General features: G+C 41.8%; 1 protein-coding gene across 1 annotated transcript in view; it reads left to right on the forward strand.

The window, feature by feature from the left end:
- LOC126458002 (ATP-binding cassette sub-family C member 4-like) overlaps positions 1–18463 on the forward strand; it is a 120778-nt gene that overhangs the window by 73377 nt on the left and 28938 nt on the right. The window contains exon 16 of the mRNA XM_050094775.1: positions 2568–2738. Coding sequence (XP_049950732.1) covers positions 2568–2738 — 171 coding nt within the window. The remainder of the gene's footprint in view (positions 1–2567; positions 2739–18463) is intronic.

Below are 18463 nucleotides of genomic sequence, written 5' to 3' on the forward strand. Positions count from 1 at the left end.
TATTTTAATTATTTAGTAGATATATTGCCTTAATGCTTCAAAAACTTGTATTTCAAACTGTTCATCTTGCCTAATTCACTTAATGCCTTAACTTGCTTAAAACACAAGACCATTCATGTCTTGCAGAGTTACTACAATATATAAATGAGGATGGGGCCACAATCTTTTATTTCCTTACACATGTTTCTCAAATCATATTCTGGTCGTCATTATGAAGTCCACTCCATTTAGCAATGTTATTTCTAAAAAGAAATACAGTAGAACCCTGCTTTTACCTTCCCAGAATTAACGTTTTTATGGGTCTTGTCAAATTCCCTATGTCCACAATGTTAATTCGCATTCGATTTTGCGTTAACATTTTTATAATTTTCCCGCGATTCGCGCTTTATAAAAAAGTGTTTGTAGAGAAAAAACTGATGTGATTGCCGTTGGCCGTCGAGTAGTGTTTACAAACGTTACGTGGTAAATTTCTTGACACCATGGCGTTCTAGTCAGTGGATCTGAACCGGTAATTGGGTCAAAGTTGGAACAATTAGTGTCATATCTCCTGCCGCTGCCAGGGCCAACTCGGCGCGGTGGCTAATGGGAGTAACTAGATGAGTTCGAATGAAGATACCATGATCAATGACAATCATTTCCAACCTGTCTCTACTGCACATGCGTAGCTTCGAGATTGTTTCGATCGTCATGACATCTTTGTCGAACCATATTTAGCGTGTCTCGTCGTTTGGCCGCATGTAGCGCTACTTGACACGTTCGCTAACTCAAAAGTTTTCGGCTTAAACACAGCGCCAATTTCGTATTTTTTCGTGTTGAACAAGACGAGTTTCGAGAATTTATTCTCATTGCCATCTGCAATATTTACCGGTACGTATGTATTTTTGTGGTGTTTCACAAACAAACGGTGTGTGTGATAGTTTGCGTATGTATGGTTTTCCACATTACTAAGGAGGCACCTGATAACCGCAAAAAGACGACTACAGTGCAAGAAACGCAGAATAACACATATTCAAAATTCAAATTTACGAATCCCTCATCTTTTTCTGAACAATGGGAACAATAAAAAATTAAATAATGGAATGCACTTTGATCTCGATTTATTCAAAATAAATTTAGCTTGTAACAAGACACATTCATATTTCAGTAGTACTCTTTTTTGATGCGTTTAACTTGTTCGAGAGCCACACATTACTCAGCCTATATATGGAAAAAGTTTAAAGAGAGGCAGCTCAAAGTATGTGGCTTGTAGGGTACATGTTTTTCATGCAATAGATGACAGGCACACCATTTTATGTAGAGTGGTATCACACGAAAATGTTTGAATAGTTCAAATGACACATAAAATACCAGCCATGTCTGTTCTAATATAATTTTAATTAAGAGATTGAAATAAGTATGTGACCCAAGGCAGCCAGAGTGTATTCCAAAACATTGGTCATACGAAACCCAACTCATGCTTTTCTCGAATGACATCCTGAAATCCATGAACCAAGGCAATTCGGACGGGGCATATTTTTTTATTTCCCAAAAGCACTTCGCTCATAGCCACACCCAAATAAAACTACACATGTAATACTTACCATTGCCAAACTAATGTACTCTATTAGGTACCATAACTTTGGAGATGCATAACTACGTAAATATATTCCATTGCAAGGTGGATGCTTCAAGAGAGTTGTGGTCATTGGTGGAGGGGGAGTGGGGGGAGGAAGAGCCATTGCACCTGTTCACAGGTTGAACGCACACCGGCAAGCTGAACTATCTGCTGAAAGGGAATGTTAAACTTCACGACTCATTTGCTGCTTTTCTGAAGGAGAAGTTCTTTCATTTCTCATCAACAGTAGTACACTCTTCAGAGATTTGTTATTTTTATCCACAGCAGACAGCTGAAATTGACATTTAATGCAAACATTTCACCAAGAATGGTCACCAATGAAAGCGAAACCACTCATAATCAGGAGCGATTCTAGAAGCCGGTCGGGGTGGGGGGGGGGAGGGGGCATTTGGGGGAATGGAATATCGCTTAACAAAAGGAGAGTTGGGGTCCTCCGCCGACAAATTAGTAAAATTTGGTTTTGCTTAAAGAAGTTTTTGGTAACTGTTTTGAAGTTTAGGGTAAAAAATGTGTATTAATAAATAATAAGACGCCCATTTTAAGTTAAATGATATTTATTGGTTTAGATAGTAAGCTATTTGCTGCTCTTATTCTTTTGTTAAAATGTGTTTGAAATACGTTGCAACTTATATTGCTACATAATTATTTAAAAAATGATTGAATCTGTTTAAGTAATATATTCGCTGATTTCTTAAGTCATTTTATCCAGTGTAATATGATACTCCATTGGGGGGGGGGGGGGGGCTATAGCCATGCAATCGTAAGCTGAATGCAGAAACAAAGGGGAGGTGGCAAGGTGGGGGGCCATGGATGCTATAGCCCCCTTGCCAGCGCCCCTTTGTTTCTGCATTCAGCTTACGATTGCAGAATTATCAGATATTTCTAACTGCAGTAACTTATGTATAAGTAATCACAATAACAAAAGAAATATATTTATATGAAACTCTTACAGATCTGTTTAGTGGGCAAGTTGGACTCGCAATAACGCAAGCCATGAGCCTTACAGGCATGATTCAATTCGGTATGCGGCAGTCGGCAGAAGTGGCCAACCAGATGATGTCTGTGGAGCGAGTCATGGAGTACCTTGGCTTGGAAGATGAACCACTGCTTGAGGCGCCTCCAGGTATTATATCTGTGTCCTACCATTCTACAGCCTAGCTTTTGTGTTAACTGCTACTCAGAGCGACTGCCTGTTTTTTTAATTGCAATGGGCACCATATTTTCGTAGGTGCCAATAAGCATTCAACATAAAGATGCACTTTGTTAAAACCGTACTGCCTCATCTTTTAAGAATATTTTGTCAGAACTCACTATACTTAATATTCTGACAGCTTTAAATAGATAGAGCCTACAGGAACATTCTAAAGGTGTTGCTCTATGGAGAGCCAATACTTGGTAACAAAAATGGAAACCGTTGAAGAAGTGGGAAAACAGTTTAGAAAATATGTAAATCTTCAGGCAGTATTCTTGGATAGTACAGGGTGGTGCACAATAAGTCACTCAATTGAATTTTGACCCTACAAGTATACTACTGGGGCAATAGCTTTCAAATTGTGCGCTCAAATTCGTGCAGTTCATGGAAGTAACACCAGATGTTGTTGTGAGTTCATCGCTTCTAGAGAGCCTGTATGGGGAGAGAGTGGCCAACTGGACGATACGGCGGCCATTTTTCTGCCAAACTGCTGGCGGGAATTTTGAATGGCCAGTAGTGGAGTACACACTCACCGAATCAAAAGCACAAGACAATGTGGCGAAATCATTCGTTAAATGCCTTTCTTTACAGCTATAATATACTCATAGTAACCTACTACGTACAGCACAGGAAAATTTGATACAGTGGCTGAAAAATTATTTGTTACTTGCATTTATCTCCTTTAAAGTTCGTTTACTAGACATATTGCAATGAAAGTAACGTAAATAAAAAAAAATAGTGTATAGCATTTGTTTTGTATCGGAAGTGCATAACGCTAAAGATTTAACGTACCTGTATTACGTCAGATGAATGAAAGTCGTAAGCAGTTGTTTACTTGTGACATGCAAAAAGTGTGAGACGTATTAGTACTGTTTGTCACGTCTTCAAACTTTTTGCATGTCACAAGTAAACAACTGCTTACGACTTTCTTTTATATACAGGGTGAGTCACCTAACATTACCGCTGGATATATTTCGTAAACCACATCAAATACTGACGAATCGATTCCACAGACCGAATGTGAGGAGAGGGGCTAGTGTAATTGGTTAATACAAACCTTAAAAAAATGCACGGAAGTATGTATTTTAACACAAACCTACGTTTTTTTAATAGAACCCCGTTAATTTTGTTAGCACATCTGAACATATAAACAAATACGTAATCAGTGCCGTTTGTTGCATTGCAAAATGTTAATTACATCCGGAGATATTGTAACCTAAAGTTGACGCTTGAGTACCACTCCTCCGCTGTTCGATCGCGTGTATCGGAGAGCACCGAATATCGTAGGGATCCAAAGGGAACGGTGATGGACCTTAGGTACAGAAGAGACTGGAACAGCACATTACGTCCACATGCTAACACCTTTTTATTGGTCTTTTTCACTGACGCACATGTGCATTACCATGAGGGGTGAGGTACACGTTCGACGGGCGTTTCATAGGACGTGGAGGATGCATAAATTGGTCAGCCCGTTCTCCTGATCTTACACCTCTGGACTTCTTTCTGTAGGGTACGTTAAAGGAGAATGTGTACCGTGATGTGCCTACAACCCCAGAGGATATGAAACAACGTATTGTGGCAGCCTGCGGCGACATTACACCAGATGTACTGCGGCGTGTACGACATTCATTACGCCAGAGATTGCAATTGTGTGCAGCAAACGATGGCCACCACATTGAACATCTATTGGGCTGACATGTCGGGATACACTCTATTCCACTCCGTAATTGAAAACGGAAACCACGTGAGTACGTGTACCTCACCCCTCATGGTAATGTACATGTGAGTCAGTGAAAAAGACCAATAAAAAGGTGTTTGCATGTGGACGTAATGTGCTGTTCCAGTCTCTTCTGTACCTAAGGTCCATCACCGTTCCCTTTGGATCCCTACGATATTCGGTGCTCTCCGATACACACGATCGAACAGCGGAGGAGTGGTACTCAAGCGTCAACTTTAGGTTACAATTTCTCCGGATGTAATTAACATTTTACAATGCAACAAACGGCACTGATTACGTATTTGTTTATATGTTCAGATGTGCTAACAAAACTAACGGGGTTCCATTTAAAAAAACTTAGGTATGTGTTAAAAAACATACTTCCGTGCATTTTTTTATGGTTTGTATTAACCAATTACACTAGCCCCTCTCCTCACATTCGGTCTGTGGAATCGATTCGTCAGTATTTGATGTGGTTTACGAAATATATCCAGCGGTAACGTTAGGTGACTCACCCTGTATATACTGAATACCTCTCATAGACAACAAACGAAAAAGATTACAAAAACCAGGTAATTTTAAATGTAGGTTACTGTAATAACGATCAAATATAACAAGAAAACTACCGTATCCCTTCTACCCCACAGTAAGTAGGCCTATTAAAATCTGTCTTCAAGAGTACCTACAATTATTTACTACGAATAATGTTTCAGCAACCACGACGACTGCGGAAAACGTGCTTACAACTTGCCTGTGTCAACAGTCAGGCAATACCTTTACGAACGTCTGCAGAACGAATTACAGATGTCGAAAACAATACTGTACAATTACTAACGTGTTTACTTCAAACATGTACGCCTACCGACTTCATCAGAAAACGCTTCATTATTTCAACTCGTATTTAAGATCGCAAACGCTAATTACGTACTAAAAACAATAAACAACTAAATCGAACATGCATGCACAACGCTTAACAAGTGTCTCAATAATCGTTTACAAAAGTCCTCTGAACTTCAATTCAACTCAAAAGCACGGCGAACATAGGAAGCGCGAGATACGTTTGGCAGAAAAATGGCGCCAAAGCTAATCAACCAATCACGGGCAACTTCATCTATGGCCACTCTCTCTGTATACAGGCTCTCTAATCGCTACCGTTGTGAGTCCGCCATTTCAGTTTGCCGCGATGGTGGACAAAGGATGGTTGCCGTCGCACAAAAGACAAAGATTGTGTTACTGTTCGCGGTGACGAACAGCGTTACATTGACACAGAGAAGGTTGCGTGCTCATTTCGGCACACGGTGAGCTCCCAGCGCACAGACAATACGCAGATTGCATCTGTTTTGGAATGTCGGTGGCCACATGCACGTACTGTATGTTCGCCGCAAAACATTGAAGCAGTTCGTGTGGCTTTGATTCATAGTCCGAGTAAATCAACAAGAGCCAGTGCCGACTTGGGAATTTCAGGCCGATCTGTACGAGGAATTATTCAATCTGACCTGCACTTGTATCCATACAAGATGATTGTGGCGCATAGGCTTACTGCGAGAGATAAGGAGCGGAGACTGCAGTTTGCAGGGTGGGAAATAAAGCAAGACCAAGAGGCAGTGCTACACAACACATGGTTTTCTGACAAAGCTTATTTTTACGTGAACAGTGTTGTGAACAAACAGAACGTTTGATTCTGAGCACGTGTACCTCTGCGATTAATCCACACAAAAGACACCTATGGGGAGAAAGTGTGCATGTGGGTCTCGATGTCAAGCCATGGAATCATCGGTCCATTCTTCTTCGATGCTACAGTAACCGGTTAATGCTATGTACACATGCTGCAAAACCAGTTCTTTTCTCAACTCATGGCTTCATGCCTTCCATTGCAGTCACAATGGTTGATGCAGGATGGAGCACGCCCCCATATTGCCAACGTTGTGCTTGATTTCCTAAACGAAGACTAGGCCTTAGGGTAAAGTCAAACAGATTTCCAGAACGTTATGCAGGAGGAGGAATCTCGCCGCCCCACAGCCCGGATATTAACTCACGTGATTTCTTCTTTTGGGGGTTCCTTAAAGAGAAGGTGCACCACAGAAAACCCGAAAATGTAGTGCTGCTTAGGGATACCCACAATTGTGGAGTTATGCTGCGCCATTCCAGAAGATTTGTGTCAGAGAGTTGTGACAAATGCATGTGTGAAGTTGAAGAAGTTGCAAAACAAAATGACAGTCATGTTGAACATATGATTCATAAGGTTGTATTTCCAAGCTGTATTATTTACTTCTACATCAATAAATTACAAATTCTGTCAACAATAAATGTGTTATTCACGAAACAAATCAGGTGACTTATCGTGCGCCACCATATAGATGCACAGACTGTGTAAACGTCCAAGACATTTGTCTATTCAGCATTAATATGTTGTTTCTGTTAGACGTTTTTGTTCAGGCAAATGAGCTGAGATTATAAAAGAGGTAGTTTTTAGTGAGTTAGATCCACATGATTCCATTTGTTCTTACATGGTGTTATAATAGAGGACATCATGGACATTGAACTCTGCTGCTAGGCAGAAGAAAAAGAGCTACTGTAGAACTGAGCTTATTATTGGCAAACTCCATACAAATTGAATGATATTTTTCTGCAAAAACTCAACAAGAGACGAGGGAGGACATAAGGAACCCACTTTAAGCCATTACTAGCGCTAATAGCTTCACACGCTGACTTGTTGGTGCTGAGTCTACCTCTACAAGAAGATCTATGTGTTGGCATACTTTGTTGTCGTCGTATAGATTGAAAATCAACATTCACAAGAGTGTAAAGGTGTAAGTAAATTCAACAGTAGTCCCATATTTATAAAGAATAGTTTATCAAAGAATGGAAGGGAAAGTTTGAAAGTAGACCAGAAGAGAGCTCCCAGTTGCTTGAGAAGTAATTTGAACATTGTGATTAACAATACACAGAAAACTTGGGAAAATAAGGAAAGAAACATATGAAAGGCCTCTGCTTTGACGCGAAGAGGCTATATACAGAGACTTTGGCGCGAAACACCTGTCATGCCGTGTATTCATGAGCGCAATAATATTTGTCTGCCTCAAAGACCTGTAGTCACCTATCTGTCAGCTACAGCAGTGCATCTCTGTGTGAAAACAGTAAGGTTTTTCTTGACAGATCGTGCGAACTTTGACTGAAGCTTTCCAACAGGAAAGCTAGACGGCAGAACTCGTTTTAGGTGGTCTCGTGGCCGACACACAAAAGTAGTCTGCTCCCCTCCCGTGGTGACTGGATGAGCCGATTTACCCCATATTTCTGTGATAGTAGAATGTGCATACTGAAGCTACTTCGTACAGGCTTATAGAGAGGTTGTGCTGGCTTTGCACATTGGTGCAGCATTAACATGATTGTAAATTATATTGTTTCTCAGATCAGGGAGGATTACATTTCTGTACATCATGTCTTTTGGTGTCATATTTAATGTCGGGAATCTTAGGCATTTGTTCACGTTTTTCGCATCATTAGCACAGGTGGGGATCAATATTCATTTTTTATTCAGTCAAAATTAAAAGAAATTATTTCAATGCTCTTCCAACAGTAAAACAAAATTTCAGGAATTAATAATACGCTCTGATTTTCTGTTGTCTGTAACGGCAGATGGGAATATAAAGACCAATGACCCACTGCATTGTGTTGGTACATGAAGGTTGTTGTCCTGGAACCAGGTAATGATCATTATATTATGAGTTAGTACAGCCAGAGTTTGAAAATTATCCCTCCCCCCTCCCCCCACCCCTCCCCGTGCCTCAGTTTAATCAGTTTTTGCACGTGTTTCGTACCTCCGCATGTTTTCACTTAGGAACCACGTCCTTGAAACATATCCCACTCATTTTCACTGTATTCAAAGCTAGAGTGAAGTAGCCTGCCTTAAGCAGAGATTGCAGATGTATTAAATAAAAATATCAGCTATACAGGTAAGTGCGTGTTGCTGTTGAGCTTTGAGACGCGTCTCAGTGGAGACGGATGTATTGAGATAATTTCTGCTATCATGCTAGCTCAGAATTTTCAATTATTTACATATCGGTCAGATTTGATGTAAAGGGGTAACATTTCAGAGCATAAAACCAGCGTCGTAGCCTGTTATGAATTTCCAGATAAAGTAAGATAAAAAACATTTCGCCAAAATAAAAAAGAGTGGTATAACGTTTCAGAAAATTATTTGTCTAAAAGTAAGAAACAAAACAGATCAGAGAAACATGTGACATGCCTTTGAATGACACTTGAAATCATGTACTGTACACCTGCCGAAATGCTCCTACGTGAGTGACGTAATGAGATCTGCGAGAGGATTTCTGCCAGACAAATATCCTCTAGCGCTCTTTAAAATTCTGGCTTAAACATTGAGCAATCAAAGGCGTGTCAAATTTTTCTCAATTTTATTATTTGCATTTAGACAAATCACTGCACAAAAATTTGACAGTTCTTTTATTTTTTTTTATTTTCAAGTTTTGTTCAGAAACTATGAAATACCGTACAACGTATGTAAATACCGATCGGTATTCTGTTACTGTTAAGAGCATATAGAGTAAATCGACTGAATACAGAGACATTTCAACGTACGCTGTGTTTCGACACTTCATTGCAACAGCTCTCGTGAAATACTAGAGTTTCCCCTAAGATCACTAATCTTTTCTTAATTATCCTGGTTACTCACGGAGAACTAAATGGTATAATTTTTTTTTTTTTTTTTTTGGCAAAAATAAACAGCTAAACCTTACGCTGGTCAGTAATTTGATACCGGAAATCCCATTTGTCGATTTCTCACCCTTCGTTTGGATATGAAAATATGAATAAAAATCTGTTGTTTAATTATTTAGGGAGTCTTGTTTTCGATCCACTCAAACATTTGATTAAATAAATAGGGTGGGCTTTCACATTGCTTCCTTAGAACGCCTTCTTTTTTTATACTCATCTATCTGTTTTATTTTCTTGAAATATTTGTGTTTTGTTATGTCTGTCACCAGGATTGATTTATTCTCCTTATTAGTTTTCCCAAAAGTTTTATTCTTGCTTGTTTATTCACTTTTTCTTTGTATTATATGCAAGTTTTGTTAGACTAAATGTTCTTTTAGCAGTAATTTCGTTTAATTATCAAGCTACTTAGCAGCTGATTTAGAGACAGCTTTTGATAATGTGGACAGGAATGAAATATATTTTCTTCGGCAGTGCGATATAATCTACGCCAATAGTAAGCTGACTGGAAAAGTCACACATGTGGCCATAGTCGGGATAAGTGCAGAGCATAGTTGCTCACTGTCAGGACTGGCATTTTATTTGTGTACTGATGAGGCAATGGGGGAACTAAAAGACCATATCGATGTAGGAGCTGTTTTCTACATACAGAAAGAAAGGAGTAAAAGTCATATGGGAGTTTCTGAGTTGTAGGTTCAACCTCCTTAATAAATAAAGTCATTTTCTGTTTACTTGTGTCTGCAATCCTGAAACATTTTAGAAAGGAGAACATTTTCCATTTGGACTCTGATTAAATGTATTTATACAGCACAACCCGAGTGTCCCTTTTGTGTTATTTTAAAGTGACAGCTGTAACAACACCAGCTGATTAAAGAACATTTTAATTAAGAATACATTTTGTTGCCAAAATATAGAGCATTCAAGAACGATCATTATAACTTTGATCATGTATATTTCCGAAATGGGGTTAGGTAGAAAGGTGCAGTTTGCAGCATAATGTTCACACGCACGTAAAGAGCTTTAGTAGCCATTTAACTGCATGTAATATATTTAAGCCATATCCTGCTTCTTTCCATGTCCACTCTACCATGTCCTCATTAACGTGTGCAGCTACTGCTCTCATGCGAACTCGTAGATCCTGCAGGTCTCGCACCGTCCTCTGGTAAACAACATACTTTACAATGCCTAAAATGAAAATATTTAATGGGAATATGTCTGGAGACCTTGGGAGCCAGGAATTGGTTCCTTCTGAGCCAATACAGTGACCTGGAAATGTGTCGTCCAAAGCCTTCCTAGCTATAGAGGCCCAGTGAGTAGGGTCACCATACTGCTGCCGCATGATTTCAGGTTGCAGTTCTTTGACCTGGGGAAATGGTTGGTTCAAATGGCTTTGAGCACTATGGGACTCAACTGCTGAGGTCATTAGTCCCCTAGAACTTAGAACTAGTTAAACCTAACTAACCTAAGGACATCACAAACATCCATGCCCGAGGCAGGATTCGAACCTGCGACCGTAGCGGTCTTGCGGTTCCAGACTGCAGCGCCTTTAACCGCACGGCCACTTCGGCCGGCCCTGGGGAAATGAAAACTGTTTCAGCGTGTCTGGTTAATCATGAACACCACCTGTTTCAAATATTCTGGGTCATCATCGATGCATCTCAGAATCTCAGCTGCAATTGCTTCGCGCTTTGGCCGGTCATCAGGTTGAAGGCCATGCAGCAGCTGCATCTAGCAAGCATGAAGCTTCAGTCTCTTGTGTAGCACCCTGAGCAACCTGATTGGTGGTCGCTGAAACTGTTGAGACGCTAGACGGATTGATTTGGTTGGCTTCTCGATAAACGCAGGTTGCACCCAGTCCGCATGTGCATCACTCGTGCTCGTACACCCAGAACTGTTCCTCTTCATGGTACTTCTGTATCTTGATTCTCGTGTAGCACTGTCTGATAGTCGAACTCGATCTGACGTACTTCTGCAACATGTCGACTTGTGTGTCAGATTTGGTCTCTGTCAACAATTCCACACACTACTCCATCGGTAGCTTTTTATAAAATTATAGCTCTTTCTACCAAACTCTGAAATGTGTCAATCATTGTAATTTTTGTGGTGAATAAATACACTTAATAACAGAACAGGCACATACTGCTTCCCTTTCTAAAATAATCAGTAAGTGTTTTCTCCCACCACACACGATATCAAAAAATGGCTCTGAGCACTATGGGACTTAACTTCTGAGGTCATCGGTCCCCTAGAACTTACAACTACTTAAACCTAACCAACCTAAGGACATCACATACACCCATGACGGAGGCAGGATTCGAACCTGCGACCGTAGCAATCGCGCGGTTCCAGACCGTAGCCCCTAGAACCGCTCGGCCACCCCGGCCGGCCACACGATATCCTTCTTCTACACTGTGTGTGAGAGTTGCATCCTAAGTGTGTCTTTAGAGTATGGGTGATTGTAGCAGATTTGCGAACAGTGTAGTGTAACGCTTGCACTGTATGATGGCAGTAGAAGGGAGAGGGTGAAACTTGGTGCTACCCTTCGCAAGTAGTACTAAAGGGTCGCCAAGCTTAACGTCCCCACCATACTGACAGAACACCAATTGTGTTACATGCCCTAATTCCTTGGGACGCTGCGAAGAGTCTAGGTATTTAATCCAAGACCATGGCGCAGTTTGATGATCACGCACTTTACTGAACACGCTCATGGGTGCGGTTCGCTACGAACAGAAAATCGGAAAGATACAGTTCGTTGATGACATAGCAGTACTGGCCAAAAGAGAACAGATTCGGATTTGGAAGCTACATACAATGGAATGCGTACTAGCTGATTACTATAATACGCATACGAACAAAAATAATATTATAGACTATGATACTGGTGTATTGCAGCACGTGGATATGCTTGAGTTATACTTGGATGAGAGACTACTGAAGAGGTGGAACATTTCTACCTTCTCGGAAATGGAGTAGATAAAGAAGTAAGGTGCAAGAAAGCCACAAAAGAAAATGGTCACACCAGAGAAAAGATCTTTTTACAGACAGCTCCTAGCGTCCAAAGATATGACGCCTTAGAGCAGAAAGAAAAAACAATGAATCGCTATATTTGGTGCACAATTCACCATGGGAGTGAAGTAGGGACAATGGGGAAGATGTAAATAATACTGTTGGGAGCTCTGAAAAGCGGCGTTACAGGAGAGGGTTGAAGGTTAGGTGGATTAATCGAATAAGGAGTGAAGGCTTCTTGCAACAAGTCCACTACAAGAAGTACCGGATAGAGTACATAATGAACTGAAGAAACAGAATGGTTGGGCACATACAGGGTGGGCAAAATCAAACTCGCCCAGAATGTATTTACAACAACACGGGAGCAACGTTTTCTAGTGTTCGAATTACACTCCTGGAAATGGAAAAAAAAACACATTGACACCGGTGTGTCAGACCCACCATTCTTGCTCCGGACACTGCGAGAGGGCTGTACAAGCAATGATCACACGCACGGCACAGCGGACACACCAGGAACCGCGGTGTTGGCCGTCGAATGGCGCTAGCTGCGCAGCATTTGTGCACCGCCGCCGTCAGTGTCAGCCAGTTTGCCGTGGCATACGGAGCTCCATCGCAGTCTTTAACACTGGTAGCATGCCGCGACAGCGTGGACGTGAACCGTATGTGCAGTTGACGGACTTTGAGCGAGGGCGTATAGTGGGCATGCGGGAGGCCGGGTGGACGTACCGCCGAATTGCTCAACACGTGGGGCGTGAGGTCTCCACAGTACATCGATGTTGTCGCCAGTGGTCGGCGGAAGGTGCACGTGCCCGTCGACCTGGGACCGGACCGCAGCGACGCACGGATGCACGCCAAGACCGTAGGATCCTACGCAGTGCCGTAGGAGACCGCACCGCCACTTCCCAGCAAATTAGGGACACTGTTGCTCCTGGGGTATCGGCGAGGAACATTCGCAACCGTCTCCATGAAGCTGGGCTACGGTCCCGCACACCGTTAGGCCGTCTTCCGCTCACGCCCCAAGATCGTGCAGCCCGCCTCCAGTGGTGTCGCGACAGGCGTGAATGGAGGGACGAATGGAGACCTGTCGTCTTCAGCGATGAGAGTCGCTTCTGCCTTGGTGCCAATGATGGTCGTATGCGTGTTTGGCGCCGTGCAGGTGAGCGCCACAATCAGGACTGCATACGGCCGAGGCACACAGGGCCAACACCCGGCATCATGGTGTGGGGAGCGATCTCCTACACTGGCCGTACACCACTGGTGATCGTCGAGGGGACACTGAATAGTGCACGGTACATCCAAACCGTCATCGAACCCATCGTTCTACCATTCCTAGACCAGCAAGGGAACTTGCTGTTCCAACAGGACAATGCACGTCCGCATGTATCCCGTGCCACCCAACGTGCTCTAGAATGTGTAAGTCAACTACCCTGGCCAGCAAGATCTCCGGATCTGTCCCCCATTGAGCATGTTTGGGACTGGATGAAGCGTCGTCTCACGCGGTCTGCACGTCCAGCACGAACGCTGGTCCAACTGAGGCGCCAGGTGGAAATGGCATGGCAAGCCGTTCCACAGGACTACATCCAGCATCTCTACGATCGTCTCCATGGGAGAATAGCAGCCTGCATTGCTGCGAAAGGTGGATATACACTGTACTAGTGCCGACATTGTGCATGCTCTGTTGCCTGTGTCTATGTGCCTGTGGTTCTGTCAGTGTGATCATGTGATGTATCTGACCCCAGAAATGTGTCAATAAAGTTTCCCCTTCCTGGGACAATGAATTCACGGTGTTCTTATTTCAATTTCCAGGAGTGTAATTTCGGACCGTTGCCGGTTTTATTTGCTAAAGAGCCAGTTTCGTGACAATCTGGCTCCAAGTTTTGCAGAATAGACTTTGCTGGAGGCTTTGCCAAAACAATTCCAATCTTAAACTCTTCTTTTCCGTATACGTTATCCACAAACTGTGCTTCACATAACAATAGACAATGAACATGCGCTGTCTTATTGTGTGCTCCATTTTGCGTTGAATTCAACTGGTCACTAAATACGTTTGGTACTCTCTATCTCTCACTCAGACGTAATGACAGGGCATGCAGGAGAAACGCAAACATGTGGCAGCACCTGATTGATGCATCGAAATACGGTTGTCAGCATTTTTTTAAATTTTATTTATTTTTTACTTTAATGATGTGTATTTCTCCTTTTCATTTACAAGGTCATGCCTGTGTAAGCCACACAGGCCCGGTTCTGTTTTGGCCACCTTGTACTACGACACGAGTAGTTGATGATGCATGAGAAGAACCAGAGGGGTACACCTCTATCTATATTACCATACAAAGAGAAGTTGTTGGTTAAGGTTATTAACGAAACATCCAGAAAAGTTCATGGTCGATTTATTTCAAATTTTTAAACGGTAGGCCTACTTTAACGAACGTTCGCTTGGACACTGCTACAATTTTTTTAGATGTATATGGTACATACAGGATATCTTTTTTTTTTAACTTGAGACAACTAAATATCTTGGAAACCACCAATCGCACGAAAAAAATGTTCTGGGTGGAGGACACGTGTCTGTGCTACGACTGGCCACCACCTATTGACCACCCCTCCGGCGTGGGTGGGGTCAACTTTGTATTTTCAAATGGGAACTCCTCCCCCCCCCCCCCCCCCCTTATTTCTATTGCGTATTCTGACTACGCCAAAAAACACGTACGAATTACTCCAACCATCGCTTACCATTCGTGGTAGATGACAATGTGATAGATAAAATAAAACCAAGTGTGCCTATTTTTACAGTTAAGAACTGATGCATTTAATTTTACATTTTATTTACGATGTAAATGTGCTGTAACAGCTGATTTTCATGTTCGAAATTTACTTTAGTGTTGCAAATTTGATTGTACAGTATACCACGGTTAGCAGTTCCCACGTCTATTTACAAACTACGTTTAGCATGATCCAGGAACAACGGCGTGGATGTAATAGTGTTGAAATAACGATTTAATATGTCTAAATTTCAGAAACCCCCCCTGGAAGGTCACAATACTGGAACCTCTATAGGAAACATTATCAACAATAATCTCGAAAAGATCTTGCCTGATTTACGTGAATTTCTTTAACGATACTCTAATAAAATTCAGGTGGACATAGGCTATATGTTAAGTCACTATGTATATGTTTTCTATTAAAACTGACTGAGAAAAGGAAAATGGGGTGGTATGCAGCGCTGAGAAAATGTGCGGTTTTGTTTTCTCATAGTCAGTTCTAACTACAATAATGGTTCAAATGGCTCTGAGCACTATGGGACTTAACATCTGAGGTCATCAGTCCCCTAGAACTTAAAACTACTTAAACCTAACCAACCTAAGGACATCACACACATCCATACCCGAGGCAGGATTCGAACCTGCGAACGTAGCGGTCGCGCTGTTCCAGACTGATGCTCCTAGAACCGCTCGGCCACAACGGCCGGCTTAACTACAATAGCAAGGCATTTAAACCAGTAGATAAAATTTTCTCCCATATATATTCTTTCGTAATTTTAAACACAAATTACGTAAACAGCTATGTACTGTTTTGTTTCTTCTTCACAGTCAGTTTTAACAGGAAACAGGGAAGTTGTGTTCACGGCTTAACGGTTTAGTATTAGCCTATAATAGTACGATGGAATCTGAATCGTACGAAAGTTCGTAATCCTACCCATTTACAGGTTAAAAGCAACCGAAATCTTGTCATTAAAGCTACTATCCTCATAGAACCAGCAGCCAGAGAGGCCTCTCATAACTTGTATAACAATAAACCTAACCATTTTGCCCACTCATTTTATGTGACTTCAGTTCCGAGTCAAGGATTCGCTGTCAGCAGCAATAAACAAGACTCAAGGTCAAGGAGGAAGAAAGGGAGATTGACAACGAGAGAGGGGAGAATGAGATTAGGATGTCTATCCAATTCCCATACATATTTAGCTATTGTGAAGTATCGACAGGTTCACTAGTATTGATATAAAAGGCAGATCGTAGATGATGACGCCGGCCGAAGTGGCCGTGCGGTTAAAGGCGCTGCAGTCTGGAACCGCAAGACCGCTACGGTCGCAGGTTCGAATCCTGCCTCGGGCATGGATGTTTGTGATGTCCTTAGGTTAGTTAGGTTTAACTAGTTCTAAGTTCTAGGGGACTAATGACCTCAGCAGTTCAGTCCCATAGTGCTCAGAGCCATTTGAACCATTTGTAGATGATGACATATGTAGCAGTTATGCTGAAATGAAGAGAATAGCAATAGGAATGAAAGACTGCGACAACCAGCCTTAGGGGTGATGATAGAAGCACATCTAAGGAGTCACATGTCTACAGAGCAGCGCCGTCACATTTTCACGAACAAATGCATGGAGGTTTTTCCCTGAAGGTGTCACCTACCCACGTCCCTAAACGAGCACACACACACACACACACACACACACACACACACACACAGTCTGTCTCATTCGAAGGTGCTCAGATCATAGATGTTTTACGGATAGTCACGAGGTGTGGCGTTTTCCGAACACAGTTCGATTTAACATCTCACTTTCAATGTTCACAATGTTTCTCTTTGTTGTAGTTTACAGTAGTGTTCCCATCTGTCGCTCTGTCTTTTTCCTTCGTCTTCTGAGTGTGTTGTGCTGTTTGCATAGAGTTTGACAATCTTTTATTTGTTGTGTGTGTGTGCGTGTCTTTGGTGATACTGAGTTATTATTTAGTCTAGCTATGTTCTACATCTTTGTTTGTTATTGTTTTAATGGCTAACATGATCAATGATTTGTTTATTATATGGATTTAGTCATTTATTACTTTGTTGTTCACTTCAAGGGCTCTTAGCGTGTGAAAGTTTTCCCGTAATGTTATAAGTTTTCTGCTGTGATTGTTCATCCCAACAATTTTCATACCATGTTCTTTGTTAGAAGGTTCACAACCACGCTTTATTAGTTGATCAGGAAAGGAGAAATGACTATTTTCATATTTCCAGCTCCATGACATCTAGTTTTGAAATTTGTCTTTTTTTCCCAGATTCACTGATTTGTAGTCCTAATATTCTGACTGGTACATACCAGCTCCTTTGTTTTTGCCTGGTTTCTTTACTAGTTTCAAGAATGAAATTTTCACGCTGCAGCGGAGTGTGCGCTGATATGAAACTTCCTGGCAGTTAAAACTGTGTGCCGGACCGAGACTCAGTGCTGAGTCATAACCAGGAAACTATGTTGATGTATTTTAATATACAGGCAAACATAAATGTAAAGTAGAACCCCATTTTTATTGACAGTGACCAAAATTACCAGACATTTAAAACCCCCAGTCTGTCGTACGTTAGTCTACCACCATACATGGGAAACCTAGCTCCTGTTTTTCAAGTAGACTAATCCTAAACGGAAAAGGAAACAAAGTTTTGCACAAGCCATCGACCGTGGTTATGATATAAAACCCCTCATGTGAAAGAATGTTTGACACAATGGCATGGACTAAACAAATGGGAAAAAACAGAGAGAGGAAGTGCATCCATGTCAGATTGAGAACAGACACGGATGGCCCGAAGATAGCGTAGTAAAACGCTGAAACTGATTGCCAAATAAAATAAGATTGGAAGCTAGAGGGGTGGAAGGTGTTTAATTTGACATCCTGTATCGAACGGCCGAGTCCCGCAATCGTCTCTAAAAAGATCAACATACAGAGACTTGAAACTTCTTGGCAGCTCAAAACTGTGTGCCGGACCGAGACTGGAACTCGGGACCTTTGCCTTGCGGGCAAGTGTTCTACCATCCTTTTTTTCTTTTGTTCGTTATATTTGGTCGTAGCGGACGTCACATGACACCTGTTGAAGTTCGTTGTTGATCCTTTCACCCAGTTTTTTTTTTATTTTTTTTTTTATTGCAGAGACCAGCCAGCTCTCTGGCCGAACACTCTGAGCTACCATGTCGGCTTTTTTTTTTTAATTGCTCTGAGCACTGTGGGACTTAACATCTGAGGTCATCAGTCCCCTAGAGCTTAGAACTACTTAAATCTAACTAACATAAGGACATCACACACATTCATGTCCGAGGCAGGATTCGAATGGCTCAAATGGCTCTGAGCACTATGGGACTTAACATCTGAGGTCATCAGTCCCCTAGAACTTAGAACTACTTAAACCTAACTAATCTAAGGACATCACACACATCCATTCCCGAGGCAGGATT

Source organism: Schistocerca serialis, chromosome 2 (genome assembly GCF_023864345.2).
Source record: "Schistocerca serialis cubense isolate TAMUIC-IGC-003099 chromosome 2, iqSchSeri2.2, whole genome shotgun sequence".
In the NCBI taxonomy this organism is placed as follows: Eukaryota; Metazoa; Arthropoda; class Insecta; order Orthoptera; family Acrididae; genus Schistocerca; species Schistocerca serialis.